This window comes from Castor canadensis, chromosome 2 (genome assembly GCF_047511655.1).
Source record: "Castor canadensis chromosome 2, mCasCan1.hap1v2, whole genome shotgun sequence".
Lineage (NCBI taxonomy): Eukaryota > Metazoa > Chordata > Mammalia > Rodentia > Castoridae > Castor > Castor canadensis.
The window spans coordinates 66,697,304-66,714,438 of NC_133387.1; the positions used below are offsets into that span (position 1 = coordinate 66,697,304).

Genomic DNA, 17,135 nt, shown 5'->3' on the forward strand with positions numbered 1-17,135 from the left:
TCTTGAGCAGCCAGGACCACAAATATTGTGCTTATTTTTCAGATAGGGTCCCACTAACTTTTGCCCAGGCCTGCCTTGAACCTCAAGTAGCTGGGATTCTAGGTGTGTACCACCAACCTTGGCTCAAGGACATCATTAACTCCTATCGGGAGTGATGTGTGACAAAGTACAAAGAATACTGCAACCAGGAATGCTCACTCCAGCCTTGGTGTCCATAGTGACTGATCTCAGTCTCCAGCCTCTCCAGAGATCAAGCTTATGATGTGACCCAAATCCCTGACAGCAAGTCACACTGATAAGACTAACTGGTGTGGTCCAAGGCTCCCAGTAAACAAAGACACTTTTTAGAAAGGATGTTCTAAGGGTCTAGAAATCACCTCCCAGAGAAGCAACAGGGAAAGCCATACCTCTCTTTGGGCAACAATCCTAGATTCTGACTTTTAAGCTGTCTTCTTAATATCCCCACCAAGAGCCATGCTCTCCAAAATTTTCCCCAGACAGTTGTGACTTACTTCATTGTTTCTGGGTTATTCTCCCACTTCCTTTTTTCAAAAACCTTCTTTAATTAACAAGTTTTAGCTGTAGGTATGTACAATGTAATATTTAAATATATATGTAACACTTTTTTCTAATAAGGAACTGAGGTTAGCTTATAAAAACTGTAATATAATATATAAAAAATTTTAAAAATCAGGGCAAGGAAAAAGTGGCCCAGAAAAAGTAAAACAGAACAATGCTATGGTGAAGTTAGGACACAGAATGCACTGCTATAACTTACTGTTCATTTGTTCAAGATGAATTGCATATTTGACTCTGACCTTTTTCATGACCAAACAAGACCAAAGCACAGAAGAAATTACAAGTAGCTTGATAATTCAGAGTCCATTAAAATAAATAATACCCAAAGGCACTACTCTTCTTCTAGTTAACTCCAGGGTTTGCAACTTTTCACTGTTGCCATTCATATTCAACAACCTGTCAAGCTAAAGATATTACCTCCATGAAGTTGTTTGCTTCAGTTTTCCCATATCTATCTATCTATCTGTATGTCTGGCTGGCTGGCTATCTATCTATCTATTTTCTCTTTCCAACATCAGTAATGCAAGATTTCAAATTCTTTTTTTCATTTTTCTTTTATTATTCATATGTGCATACAAGGCTTGGTTCATTTCTCCCCCCTGCCCCCACCCCCTCCCTTACCACCCACTCCGCCCCCTCCCGCTACCCCCCCTCAATACCCAGCAGAAACTATTTTGCCCTTATTTCTAATTTTGTTGTAGAGAGAGTATAAGCAATAATAGGAAGGAACAAGGGTTTTTGCTGGTTGAGATAAGGATAGCTATACAGGGCATTGACTCACATTGATTTCCTGTGCGTGTGTGTTACCTTCTAGGTTAATTCTTTTTGATCTAACCTTTTCTCTAGATCCTGGTCCCCTTCTCCTATTGGCCTCAGTTGCTTTAAGGTATCTGCTTTAGTTTCTCTGCGTTAAGGGCAACAAATGCTAGCTAGTTTTTTAGGTGTCTTACCTATCCTCACCCGTCCCTTGTGTGCTCTCGCTTTTAGCAAGATTTCAAATTAATCTTCCTTAACTAAAGGACATCCTTCTACAAAAAGTTTTCTTTTAAAAATATTTTTTTTTCTATTTACAAAGAAATACATGCTCAATGAAGAAAACCAAGAGGTTAAAAAAAACAAAACAGAAATCTCACAATCCAGATGTAATTATCACGAACATTTTAATTGAGTTAAAGTTTACATACAATTAGTCAAAAATCTCATACATATAGTTCCCTATTTGACAAATACATACTCCCTCATCAACTCTTAGCACCAACAGATCTATCAAGAGTTAGATCTCCTCAGTCTCCATAAAAGAAATGTAGTCAGGCCCTATCTAATAAGTTCAAGAACATCTATTACTTTTTAATTAAACTTGTATACAAGCACTAGTGGTTTTAAGTAAAAGAACTGTGACCAAATAAAGGATGTCCTTACTGATATCAAAAACAATGGAAATGAAAGACAATTTCTATAAAATGCTTGAAGCTGCATGACACCATTTTAATAAAGAAAACAGGTATTTTCGGTCAGGGTTTTTCAATCTTGGCATTACTAGACATTAGGACCTGATAATTTTACTGCAGGGAACTATCCTGTGCACTGTAGGATGCTTAGCAACTTCCCAGGACTCTACCCAATCGATGACAGTTGAGTGACCTCAGTTATGGAAATCAAAAATGCATCCCAACATTCACAAATGGACCCATAGGGGCAAAATTACCCCAGTGATATACAACAACCAACATTACCTGTTTTGTACGTTATCATTTCTAATGTAACTTTATATAAGTACTGTTTTTTTCTTTAAGGGGAAAAAAAAAAAAGAAAAGAAAAGAAACCCTGAAGCAAGCTGGATGTGGTGGTGCACATCTATAATTCCACCACTCAGGAGGCTGAGAATTTTAAGTTCAAGGCCAGTCTGAGCCTTGAACATAGCAAGACCCTGTCTCAAAAATCAAATAAAAAGCAGTGACACACACACACACACACACACACACAAAACTTGAAGCTATTAAAGCAGTTTAAGTATTGGACTTCAGAGTCAGGAGGAAGGGAAAGGTTTAAAAGCCACTAAAAACTTATAAACACCAACATTAAATTTTGAGAGCTATTAAAATTCAATCACTCTATACTTCCCACAGATGAAAGTAGATGCATGTAGATAAGGAAGTCACTTAACATGTTTCTAAGTGTGTAAATACTCATTTATCTTATGATTTGAAGAAGATACTGCCCCTCTGCTTCTACAGACACAAGCTATATGCTGTTCAAATATGGTTATCATGTAAGAATTCTGGAGCATTATGGACAATTTTAAGAAAGTTTAAAGTAGAAACAAAGGACCTGTATTCTAGTTTACAGGTCCTTCATATCTGTCAACCTGTTTACACAACAAGCTCTCTCAGGCACACATATGGCATCAGCACTCCAATCCATCTCTTAGTTGTAGCCTAAGGCTAGAGAAAATTCCTTTGTCAGAACAAAAAATATTTACTGCACCAGGAACGGCTCAAATGCAGTAGGACTAACAAAGTACATAACCTTTTACCACCAGGAACTTTTCAAACTAGTGAAAAGGAGATCATAAACAATCATAAAAATAAATGCATAATTATACACCATGATGAGTGCAATGTGAGAGGAATACTGTGAGCAATAAAGACAGGCAATGCTGACTGAGGGGGTGGAGGGAGGCTAAGTAAACACCTGCCCCCTCCATAAGAAGGCAAGCAGAAAGCTAAGGTGATCAGTCATCAATGGGGTCAGCAAGAAGAGACAGAGGGGAATGCAGAAGAAACAAAATTCATATTCCTTAAGAATCTTTTACGTCTCAGGTAGTAGGCCACATACTTCATGTTTATCCCATATTAATTCTCATAAATATCTTAAGTAGTAAGATGCTATTTATGCATTCATTAGAAGTGGTATTCTTATATCATGGATTCAGACAACCAAAGCCTAAAGAGAAGTAACTTATCCAAGGAAACAGAGCCAGGAAGTGACAGAGCCAGATCCTGAACTCTGGTCTTTCAGCCTATAATCCTCCTAGAGAGTTATGGTTAAACAAAGTCCCAATGGAGAAAGGACAAGAAAAGTCCCACTTCAAAGAGGATAACAAGGCAAGGAGACAAGAACAGCAAACAATGCTTTAGCAGAAATTTAAATAGTGGCCATTTTGTTAAATGGTAGAGGGTTTACGATTTTGAATAGGGAAGACTTGTAAAAATGAAGTAGTCAGATCAGACACAATTTGGCTGGTAAAGAATGACTAAAAATAGCAGTGACCCAAAGACTTCAGGCGGCTACTGCCCACTGATAGGGTTCCAGGTGACATCTGCCCCTGCCCCCAAAGCGTCTGCACCTCCTAAGGTGAACAAGGATTTCTTTTACAAAGAGAAAAGTTATGTGGTATGTTTTGTTGTTGTTATTTTATTGTGTTTTGGGAGAACTGGGAAGTGGCCAGCAGAGCAGACGGGTTACTCCAGGAATGAAGAAAACAAAAACAAAAGGAACAGGTGGAGTGACAGAAGACACAAGATGCCTCAGCCTAAGTACAACATGATACCAGCCTGAGAAAGCAGCCCTCCCCTTCCCTTCTCCCCCTTCTTAAACAACTTAGTCCAAAACCCATTAGGCATGCTACCAACAAAGGATGTTGGAGCACAAGTCAGGAAAGAAGGAAAGGGAGTGTCAGCAACTGATGACTCATCACACACACACACAGAAATTAATCACCTGTATAAACATAATGTGATGATGAGAGCCTGGTCTCTTGCAATAAAAAAAAAAAAAAGAAAGAAAGAAAGAAACTACAAAAATGGAAGGAAAGAAGAAAATTGGACTGCATTCTCTGGTATTTTAGTGGACTAAGAGGTATCAGATTAAACTCATGGATTTCAATATATACACAGATGGATAAAGAATTAAATATAAACATAAAGGAAGCATGTGTCCCTAGCTTTGTACAAAGATCTGGAAGCAACAGTGATAATTACTATTCTTATTGAAGTAATTGCAATTACCTTAATAGTAATAAAACATCATTAATGGCTAGATCATGCTTTCAAAATATTATTCTTCATTGAAAACAACCAGGGGTCTTATGGAAAGAGTTTATTCTAGGGCTGGGGTGGAGAAATACAAGATGAACCTGGACTATATTATTGCACTTGAAGGTAAAGAAGTGGTCAGGAATGACAAAGATGTTTCAAAAGAACACAGTCTCAACTAAAGGGGCTCCTAATGACCAAATTTAGGGTGATCAGAGTATCAAAAACAAGTAAGAAGGGTAACTCATTATAAAACCCACTGAAAAAAAAACAGAAATCCACAATGAGTGAGTCTATCTGAGATAAAGTCAGACAACTGGGGCAAGGGTTGGAGATGTTGACTGAGATATTTAAATGAGGTCTCAACTCTCCACAAAATCTATTTATCAATTAGTAAGGAGAAAGAGTAGAGATATCTGACAAACAGCAGCTTAATGGAGTGATGAAATCACTACATCAATTTTTTTGATAAAAATCACTGTATCAAAAAAATCAAAACTGTGTACTACCACTTGATAGGATGTGCTGCAGAACACAGTATCACTTCTGGGATATTCCAAACTGAGAAACATTACATAAACTACATTTTATCTTCAAAAATGTCAAGGATATGAAAGCTAAGAAAATACTGAAGAACTGCTCCAAATACAGGAGATTAAAGAAGAAAACAAAACATAATGGTTCTGCCATAGATTCACTTCATATAAAGGGCAAAATTAGGCATGCAAATCCTAAATGAACTCTTTGGAGGGTTGACTAGTATTAACAATGTTAAATTCCTGATCTTGATGGTTGCATTGTAGATCAGAAGAATGTACTTGATTATAGGCAAATATAACCAAGTATTCAGAAGTGGTAACACATCATTACTAACTTAAGCTCAACTAGTTCTGGAGGAAAAAAGCTATCTCTTCTACCCATGAAGAAAAAAATGTGAAGGCCACAGTTCTTATCCCAGACACTCCCAATCAATTTCTTGAACTCTTTTAGGGTTTGGATTTTTTATTAAATTTCCATTTTTGTAGAGCTAGGGATCTAACAGAGCCTTGCACATTCTAGGAAAGCATGGGGTTTGAATCATAAATGTATGGTTACAGATTGCAGACTTAGTCATCAGACTGTGGAGCTACTGGGAACTCGTGGAACATTTAGGAAGTTGGTCCTACTGGAAGGAAGTTAGGCCACTGAGTGGGGTGTCCTTGAAGGGAATATTAGGACCCAAGCCCCCCTCTCTCTTTCTACTGGCTACCACGAGGTAAACAGCTTTCCCCATCCTACCCTCTAGTCATGATATTCTGCTTCAACACAAGCACAAAGAAACAGAGCCAAGAGATCATGGACTGAAAACTGAAACCAGGAGCCAAAATAAACCGTTCCCTCCTCTTAAGTTGACTATCTCAAGTATTTTGTCACAGTGACAGAAATATGACTAACATAGACTTCTTGAGTATATTTATGTCAGTTATCGTAGACAAACTGTGGTCTATTACCACAAAATTCATAGAGTATGGCATCCAACACATGCAATGCTAACTACAGGACAAGTCATTTACCAAATTTAAGGATGTGGACAGACAGAAAAAAGTCCTTACCATTTCTAGCATATTTTATTAGGGTTGACCTTAATACTCTTAAGATGTTCAGAGTTTAGTGAATGTTACCTACAATCAGCCCTGTTACTTTTTATCTTAGCCCTCTGATTTGGGGATGGGATCTCTCCTGAGATAGTAAGGGAATGAGAATACTGGCTACAACTCCTGACCCACATGGAGAGCCAAGTGGAGAGCTGACAATGTTCATGCATTCCAGCATGGTAGAGTCTGTTTGCTAAAAAGAACAGCTCCAGAAGTGTTCTAATCTACGTGTTTTGGAATCTAATTTACGTGTTTTAAAACCTGTAGCAAATAAACTATCTGCCAGCCACTGTGCAGTTCAGAATTCCAAGAAATCTACACAAAGTATGGAGTCTAGATCATACTGACGTGAATATTCATCACACAACATGCTTGCCCTTTATGACTTTCAACTACATACTTTTGGTCTTAACAAAGCATCAGTACAAGAACACTCCACATGAATAGTTTCTATGTCTTCTGTGCAATCAGAGCTGAAAACAAAATCCACTATGCCACACAATAGCAGAACCCACAGAATGTCTTTTTCGATAAGTACAATGCCAGGAAAAGTCCCTTTCTGCAAACAAATGGGCATGCTTTCTTTCCAAAGACAATAAACAGTATGCAATTCAATGCAATACAGAGAAGGGAACCTTCCCTTTTAGCCTAACAGCCAGAAAGCTCAAAGTGAAATACAAGATTTAAAAATAAGCTCCCCTCTCAAGCCTGGTACCTTCTCCTTCATATGTTCCTCTTAGATCATTTATTATCTCCCTTACCTGTAACTGTATCCAATTAAACGCTTTTGAAAATACCTAGAGCATGTACACATGTACATATTTGCTAACTCTTAATTTTCATCTCATCATTTACATTTTCTGATATTGTTCTATAGTCAGTGAACAAGGAAGCTAATTTAATAAAGACCATTCCACAAACTACTGGAAAGCCCCATGAGGACAATTAACCCATGCTACCATGCCACCATATCACCTTTGCAATAATCTGCAGGATCCTCCTGTTCCTCATCATCTGATCCCAGGATCTCCTCCTCTGGTTCTGGGGGTGTTGGGTCTGGCAGCGGTGGTGGCGGTGGTGGTGGTGGTGGAGGAGGAGGAGGAACTAAAGGAGCTTTCTGTTGAGGCTCCGGCCTGAAACAGTAGAAAGAAAATTTCAGTTTACTCAGAAGTAAATATTAGATTATGGAAACATTTGGCAGTTTCTTAATAGGGGAAAAAACTTGAGAAGAAATGATTAATGGCATTTCACCTACTCAGTTGAATTCAAGTAATGTTTCATCACACAAGTCAAGGAGGGGAATTATCCCCTTATTAACTAAGGAATATTTTTACAGACATCTTTTTACTCAGAGCTTGACAATGCTATGGAATTTCAGTGAAATGAAAGAGTATCCCATGATAATCAGTTTTATTAGTTAGAAAACATCCTGCACAGATTATAAAAAGGCAAGTGCAAACAGCCCTGAACTTATTTATAAAGGGGTTTATTTCCTCTTATTTGAAAAATCAGAATTTCCTTCCCAGAGAAAAAGAAGGAATATGATTAAGTTTTCAGGATAACTCATAAAAGGTGATTAATATATACTATACCTAAAGTATGCATATTTACTTAAGAATCACACTACCTATCAACCTTACTTATCAAGAATGCTGTCCCAGACTGAAGGTATGGCTCAAGTGGTAGACAACTGTCTGCCTAGCAAGTACAAGACCCTGAGTTTAAACCCCAGTACTATTCAAACAAACAAAACACCTGTCCAAGGACTGAGACTAAAGCTCAATGGTAGAACATTTACCTAGCAAATGCAAAGCCCTGTGTTCAATTCCTAAACCTCAGGAAAACAAAACAAAAAGTAATACACAATAACAATAAAAAAGCTACCCAAAACCAGAAATTAAATTTAACAAGCCCAATGTTAGTAAAGCACAAATACAGTTAACACACTATACATGATTTGCAAAGGCCATTCCTAAATGTCCCAAAAAGACTAATAATGTTTAGTGTACTCTTTTACAGAGTACAGAAAAATCCAGAATACAAGGAGAAAAAAAAGTTTGAGGACTTAAAAGATCTAAACATATGATACCTAGAATAACCCACACATTTCTTTCTTTTTTTCATTTTTCTTTTATTATTCATATGTGCATACAAGGCTTGGTTCATTTCTCCCCCCTGCCCCCACCCCCTCCCTTACCACCCACTCCGCTCCCTCCCCCTCCCCCCCCAATACCCAGCAGAAACTATTTTGCCCTTATTTCTAATTTTGTTGTAGAGAGAGTATAAGCAATAATAGGAAGGAACAAGGGTTTTTGCTGGTTGAGATAAGGATAGCTATACAGGGCATTGACTCACATTGATTTCCTGTGCGTAACCCACACATTTCTTAATTACATTTGCTTAGAAGTAAAATACTCGTAATGGAATTCTATAAAACCAAGCTTGTACATACTACAAAAGTTAATTACTATTTCTAACCCATGTCCTAATGGGGAAAACATGAACCTAGTGTTTCAACCTGGATGCCAGAAGCCAATCTTCTCTTCAGCAGCCTTCCTAATGCAGCTGCTATTGCTCTCCCTAAACTGCCATCAGCATTGTGGGTGAAAAGTGGGCTAGGAACAGATACCAGTGGCAGGGGCAAGGGCACTGGGCTGATGAGGGTGATCTGAAGAGGTATATTAGTAGGGTGAAGTTGGAAGTCCCTAGTTGTGGAGAACATGGAGAAGCCCAGTGGCACTGATGTGGTAGACAAGAGCCACTTCCTGCCTGCCCAGTATACATTTTCTTTTTCTAAATGTACCTATATTTCCTTTGGGGCCAGTACTACTCGCTACATGATGGAAAGGTGATTCCAGATCTTTTCTCTCTTCAAACAGGACAGCACAGACACCCAGCCAAAGCTCACTCTCCAGAACTGGAAATTTGACAGGGTCAGCTGGCACCAGGAGGGATAGTAGTTCATTCCTGGATGTTCTGAAGAGCCAGGGCCAGAGAAAACACCCTAACTGTTGCCCTTACTAAGCTGGACCTCAAAATCTGAGTGCCCCAACTGTCTTTTACTATGGTGCCTTTAGCCCAAGGTAAGTGTAGCTAATTTATGCAGCTTGCCAACAACAAAAAATCACATTGTCACAACTGAGAAAAGGAAGAGAAAAGTTGAGAGGTACAAAAACACCAAAAGTAATGAGAAAGGGTGGGGACTACACATAACATAAAAACTGAAAGGCAAATACTATCAAGTACGATTACCTTTGGAGGACAACCAAAAAAACAGTTCTAAGTAAAAATTTATGAAGATTCAAACTTACAGTTCCATAGATAACAGATGATATGTGTGGTGGCAATAATGTTCTGAGTTTAGCCATCAGACATGATAGGGCACTGAAAAGAAGAATTTCCTCTTCACTTGTTACCCCCTTCTCTGCTCCCTCTCTCTCTCCTCTCTCTCTCTCTCTCTCTCCTCTCTCTCTCTCTCTCTCTCTCTCTCTCTCTCTCCCCTCCCCCCCCCCCGCCTCTGTCACACACATACACCCCACTTCCACAATGTATCTGAAAATTCCAACATGCCTTAGGGAAGGTAACAATCTGGCAGCTTTTTGTGCATGCTTATTTTCTTTTTAACAGACATGCCTGTCCCAGGCATAAGGGAGTTCTCAGGAGGAGAAGGCAGGAGAGAACTGCCACAGTTATCACTTCTTTTCAGGCAAGAGTTACAGATGAGTCTGAAAGGGATGCACAACTCATTCTCCAGGGGTGTGGGCAACATTTATCTGACCACTTCGTTCAGTCATAAATACTTTGAAAGGTGGCTCTATCTTCCTTACTCAGAAACTTTACAAGGGGGGAAAAAATGAGTAGATTCTCTGAAATTAAAACACAGAAACCACTTAATGGTGGGGGAGGGAGGGTAGAAGGATCCTACTCTATGAGTACAGGACACTTTTGTGCCAGGTTAATTCAGTGTTGTGGAAGCTGTTTGATGCCTTCAGCCTGTCTATAGCACCCCTCTCCTCAATTGTGACCATCAAAAATATGTTCGGACATTGACAAATGTCCCCCAAGGGGGCAAAATCATTCCCAATGAGACCTGCGGCATTAGCAATATTTTCTATAGATAGCTTTACCTCAGTGGAGTAGTCTGTATCTCTGTGATCAGGGAGAAGAGACTCTAATTTTCACTGCTCAATTTTCTCTTACTTGAAAGGCTCAGACACCTTCATTATAATGTGTTTCTTAGTTATTCTTTCTTTTTCTTTTTTTTTTTTTTTTTTTTTTTTTTTTGTGCTACTGAGGCTTGAACTTGAGCTGCTCCACCAGCCCAATTTTTTGTGATAGGGTTTTTTCCGAGATAGGATCTCATGAACAATTTGCCTGGGCTGGCTTCGAACCATGATCCTCCTGATCTCTGTCTCCTAAGTAGCTAGGATTACAGGTATGAGCCACTGGAGCCCAGCTCTCAGTTATTCTTTATCCAACTGCTCAGGTGCCCACATAGTTTAACAAAATTCATAGACTCTGGTCTAAGAAGTAAAGCACTTCACATTCTTCCCACTGAGGACTACATTAAACAGACAGATAGAAAGCTCTTTAAAAGCCAGTTCTACCAAAATAAAGAGATGCATCAAGATTCTGTGAAGTATACAGGAGTTGAGTAATGTTGATGTAATAGGTTCAATTAGCTATCACATCAAAATATCTAGAACTGTGCTGACCAGTGCAGCCACTGGCTTCAGGTAGTTACTGGGCACTTGAAATGTAGTAGTTCAAATTGAGATGTGCTGGAAGTATAAAATACCTACTGGATTTCTAAGACTTAATATAAAAAAGGTAAAATATTTTATTAATGATTTTATATTACATGTTAAAATGTTTTATGTAAGTTAAAATATATTACTGACAATAATTTCACATGATTCTTTTTTATATATAAAGTTTTAGACTAATTCATTTCACAATTTATTATGGGCAGAAAAGTAGTATCTGACCATAAGAGAAAAAAATCTGTATTTTGATTCTAGAAAGCCCACTTAAGTTTCACGTCAAAGTAAGCATATTATAATTTGCCTTATAATCATATCCTTGTTTTATTTCATCTTAATAATATTTTTAAAGTGCATTCCCACTAATACTTTGCTGATTTACAGCATACAAATCAAGAGAAGCCAGTTTGCTTCCAAGTTTTTATCAAGATATGCAATCTTTTTTTCTAGGTAATTTGCAACTTCTAAGTCTCTTCTATGAAACCATGACAGTTTCCATGGTATTTATATTTCAACACTAGAAAAGAATTTATGGTGGGTGATAAACAATAGTTGTAACAGGTAGTTAGGAAGCCCTCAAGCTCTTATCGTATACCTTTTGTTCTGAGCATGATGCTTACACCATCTTTCTGCCCTGAAAGTGTCTTTTTCCAAGTGAGTTAGTTTTGCATAGTTGTAAATTATTTGAGTGTCAGAAGCAAAGTTCCTGAGCTATACTTTTACAGTGATTGTTAGAAGAATATTTAACCACAGCATACACTGGTATATTCATGCTCACATGTTTATTGGGTTTTATTCTGTTTTTTTCTTTTCTTTTCCAAATGTCATGATCTCACTGCTAATTAGAACTACAGTATTAAGGGTTTTTTTTTTTTTCCATTTTTATTAGGATATATTCATTGTACAGGGGAAACTCACTGTGACAGTTCTGAATAACCTACAGTCACATGATTCTTTTACTTAGGCATATATATTTCTACCAAATGGCTTTATTCTAAACCCTACAGATTTGCCCTGTACCAGAATGGCAGGTGGGCCTCATATTTGGATTTGTTTCTTCTAAAGATTTTCTTAATGGCTTACTTCATTGTAACTGACACCAATTCTGAAACCACTCTGCTCATCATAGCAAGTATTAGTTCAATGTAAAAGTAAAATGCTGTAGATTCTTTCTCAACCCATCCATCCTTATTACTAGGGCAGACACACAGACCCATACCATACTACCTGATGGCAGACTGGCTTCTTCAAAGAGGTATCTAGAGTACTGTAAAGACTGCTTAAATCTCAACTGCTTTTTTTTTTTTTTTAGGTCAAGAGGCAACAAGTTAGCTCACCAAATACATATTCATGTACATCAACATATTAAAAAAGAAGTAACTCCCAAGAATCCTAATGAAAACCACCAAGAAGCTATTTCAGGGGCCAGACATGGTGGCACATGCCTTTAATCCCAGCTACTCAGGAGGCAAAGATCTAGAGGACAGCAGTTTGAGGCCAGTCCCAGCAAGAAGTTAGTGAGAACCCCATCTCAACAAATTGGCTAGGCATAGTGGGATGTGTCTATGATCACAGAAATGTAGGAGACCTAAGTAGGAGGGACTGCAGTCCAAAGCCAGGCCCAGGCAAAAAACTCAAGACCCTATCTGAAAAATAACTAAAACAAAAAGAAGAGCTGGAAGGGTGGCTCACGTGGTAGAGTGCCTGCCTGACAAACACAAAGTCCTGAGTTCATACCTAAGTACTGCTCCCCAAAAACCTATTTCATATAAAAAATACTAGAAGTACATAAAAGCACAGGGAAGAACTATAAATATTTCAACAAGAATAAGAAGACAATTAAATGGTGAGAAAAGAATCTCTTAAATGGTATTGGTTAAGATAAATGCCTATAGACAAAACAAACGAACACTGGATGCCCATCCCACAAACATATAAATATTAGCCCAAAATGGATCAAAAATTTAAATAAAAGAGCCAGGACTATAAAAAGCTCAGAGAAAAAAACAAACTAGGAGTTAATTTTCATGATTTTGAGATAGGCAGTATTTCTTAGATACAACATCTAAAGCATAAACAATAAAAAAATGGATTTCATTATAATCAAAAACTTTTATGCATCAAAGAGCACCACCGAGAGAATACAGGAATTCTTACAACTAAATATAAAGACACACCAATTTAAAGATGGGTAAAGTGGGTTGTGATTGAATCCAAGGCTCAAGGTTCAAAACCCCCACACCATAAAAAAAAAAAAAAGTAAAATGTTAAAATGGACATTTTTCAAAGAAGACACACAAATAAAAAGATACTCAACATCATTAGTCATTAAGGAAAAGGAAATCAAAATTATAATGAAATACCATCTCACACCCACCGTGATAGCTATAATCAAAGAGTCAGGCAACAGCCAGGAGCCCGTGGCTCATGCCTAAAATCCTAGCTACTTGGGAGGCTGAGAGAGAAGAGCACAGTTGAAGTCCAGCCCAGGAAAAACAGTTCATGAGACCCTGACTCCAAAATAACCAAAACAAGAATGTACAAGAGGTATGGCTCAAATGGTAAAACAGCTGCTTTGCAAGCTCAAAACCCTAAGCTCAAACCCCAGCCCCACCAAAATAAAATAAAATAAAAATGTTAGGACCGGCACACATCGAAAAAAATGACATATGGCAGCACCATTTTGTAAAACATTTGGAAAGTCCTCTAAAGATTAAATATAGAGTTAACCAAATGAACATCAACTGACAAATAAAATGTGGTACAGTCTTACAATGGATTATTATTCGGCAGTAAGATATGAAGGGTTGACACATGCTGCAGCACGGATGACCCCTTAAAACATTATGTTTGGAATGCAAACATAAAACATTATGTTGGAATCATACAATTGTATGATTCCATTTTTTTGTTTTAGCAATTTTTTGACAGGGTCTTCCTTTTATGCCTGGGACCATGATCCTCCTACCTATGGACTCCAAGTAGCCGGGATCACAAACATGCACCATAACACCCAGCTTGCTTAAGATGGGGGAAGGGGGAGGTCTTGTTAACTTTTTTCCTGGGCTAGCCTCAAACCAGAAGCCCCGAATTTCTGCCTCCTGGGTAGCTGGGATTAAAGGCCCGAGCTACCATACCCAGCAGAATTGCATACTTTAAATGGGTAGACTTGATGGCATGTGAATTATACCTTAAGAAAGCTGTTTTTAAAAATGTAAAATTCTATACAGCTATATAATCTTTGAATATACACCATTATAACTTTATAAAGTATATGCGTTTAAGAACAGCCACAGGTAGATTTAAACAATCTGTGTGTAGTTTCTTTTACAACTGACCAGCTACATTTACGGTGAAAAGCATTACTTAGTTCTTCAAAACAGTAGACTGAGATTCTATTTAGTGGTCCAAAGTTTAAGAACATGCTCTCAAATAATATAAAAATATATTATATTTCAGTAAAAAACAAAAACTTGAAAAACAAACTTCCAACTAGTCAAATATTCACAATAGACTATATTGTGCCTTATATAACACAAAAATGTTCTAATGATTACTCCACAGAGAACCTTATTAAAAATGTAGTTTACTTTTATAAATGTCACAATGTACTCCAACTGCAACAATAAAAATGTAAATGCAGTTTAAAAAACCACAAAATATTTTTCTTTCAATGTTACACTATAATACTAAAGTTACTCACTATGTTCAACTTCATAGCGTATGTTTCAAGTGCACTTGCTCCATCAGAAAAGATAGGAAAAACTGAATGCATCAAAACGCATGCAGCTTCTGCTCTAATTTGCTATTGCAGCCAGATGAGAGTCTGACTTCCTTCCAGATGCTGCAGCATACTTCTTTTTCTTTTTGGGGGGCGGGGGGATAGCACTAGGGGTTGAAAGTAGGGCTTCTTGAGCTACACCTCCAGCCCTTTTGCATTTGAGAAAGGGTCTCCATAACTTGCCATACCTGGCCTCAAATCTGTAATCCTCCTGTCTCCAGCTCCCACCTCCCAAGCAGCAGGGATTACAGATGTGTACCACAGCACTGATCTTTGTACATTTCTTTTGAGCAAAGAAACTACACACTTAGCGGGGGAGGGAGGGAAGGTCTTTTTGTTACCAGATTACCAACTGATACAATTTAAGAAACTTCACTCAATTAATCTTTAATCAATACACAAAGAGGAGTTCCAGGGGAATTTCTTTAGGTAGTATATCAAGGAAGTTCACATTAAGCAAATATTTTTCTTTCCTATTTGTGTCTGCCTTATTATATCTAAAACTCTCTTTCTCTTTCCCTTCTTCTTACTCTTCTCTTTTTAGTGGTAACTGCTTAAGAAGTCCAACTGACATTTCTACTTAAGGAAAGAACCTATTACATACACTTTCTCTCAAAATAGCTTATGGAAAAAGGTGCTTTAACACTGGGTAAAGCCACAAGCTAGGAAGGAAAAATTCAGTGATCTCATGTATTCCTCTCTAGTGAAGAATTTCTAAACTTCATGTAGAACTCTGGCTCACCCCTGTGAAACCCTCTGTACCTCCAAGAATGTAGATATACCTATGAATACAAGACAACACTCCCAAAATTATATTAAGATATATGGCAAAGAGAGACTACACTGGGTGACCCCACCTAATCAACCCTTAAAGGCACAGTTTTCTCCAGCTGGCCACAAAAGGGGAAGCAGAGAGACATGCTCCAGTTGGCCTAGAAGACAGCAAACACTCATTTGCTCATTAGGGCCTCTAGGAGGGACAGCAGTCTCTAGTCAATAGCTAGAAGGCTAACAGGGCACAGGGACCTCAGTCTACAAATGCATAGAAATGATTCTGCCAACAACCTGTGAGCTAAAAGAAGATCTGAGACTAAGATAAGAACCACATACTCAGCTGACACCTTAATTTCACTCAAGAATTCAGTAATGAGAGAAGAATAAGGGAGAATGATGGTGGGGTTAACATAACCAAGGTACATTGTAAGCATATGGAAATGTCACAATAAATCCACCCTGTAAACTAATACATGCTCATTAAAATATTAAAAAAAAAAAAAAAGGAATCCAGTCATGCTCTTAGCCCTGATTTCTAACATACAAAACTGAGTCAATGAACAGGTATGGTTTTAAGCTGCTGTGTGCAGTAATTTGTTATGCAGCAAAAGAAAATGAATACTGCTGTCATTTCTCAAAATGTACTAAAGTAGTTCCTGTAACGTTATTAGTTTTTGGTCTCAAAATAATTGGAATGGTGAAAGGACTTAGAGTGAGTAAACAGGAATAAGAGCCAGTTCTATCTTAGACACAGACAGGTTTAAAAAACAAAGTCAAATAAGCCTTCCTATTCAAATAATCTTTAGTTACATGCCAGAAAACAATGACTTTATTACTAAGACCATATTGTTTCCCTAGTAGGTAAAATAGGTCAAGTAAATCAGGGCTGCTTCCCAAATAATCTAGATTTTAGACAACAATGGAGTTGGGTGTTTTTAAAATGTCACTACTTGATCATCAGAATTGTAAAGTGAGTTAGGACCAAAGAACTGCTTTCTGCAAAGAATGTATGCAAGGTAGAATAGATGAAAAGGATACAGCAAGAAGCAAGGGAATTAGTGAGGAAATGTTGAACTGGTTAGTCCACGGAAGAGAAGATAAACACTGGAATGTGCGCTGGGCCCTGGGGACATGGCTTAAGTGGTAAAGTGCTTACCTTGCAAGAGCAAGACCCTGAGTTTGAACCCCAATACTGCAAAAGGAAAGAAGAAATGGTGCTGACATTCACATGGACAAACAGGAGGCCAAAGAGATTATAAAGAAATATAACTTCTATTTTTGAGTTTGAGGGGCAAGTACAACATCCAGCAGCACAGAATACAGTGGGAGTTGCTGAATATATAGAATCTCTAAGTTAAAAAAATAAATAAAAGTTTTGGGTGCAAATAGAAACAGGGATCATTAGCATGAAACTGGTAGCTGAGGTTTTCCAAGCATGTGAGATTGTCAAGAAGAAACTGAAGAATTAAAGGGTCAAGAGTACAGCCCAGTTCAGAGCCAATTTTACAACATCAGGCCACTAACAGTCTAGATTCTTTGGCTCATGATCTATAGTCAATGACCAATATTA

At 37.9% G+C, this 17,135-nt stretch overlaps 1 protein-coding gene across 15 annotated transcripts in view; it reads right to left on the reverse strand.

Annotated features, from left to right (window-relative positions):
- The window catches only part of Srpk2 (SRSF protein kinase 2), a 200,325-nt gene that overhangs the window by 58,151 nt on the left and 125,039 nt on the right, over positions 1-17,135 (reverse strand). For all 15 annotated transcript variants that reach the window (XM_074064938.1, XM_074064939.1, XM_074064936.1 and 12 more), the window contains one exon: positions 7,223-7,380. In XM_074064938.1, coding sequence (XP_073921039.1) covers positions 7,223-7,380 — 158 coding nt within the window. The remainder of the gene's footprint in view (positions 1-7,222; positions 7,381-17,135) is intronic.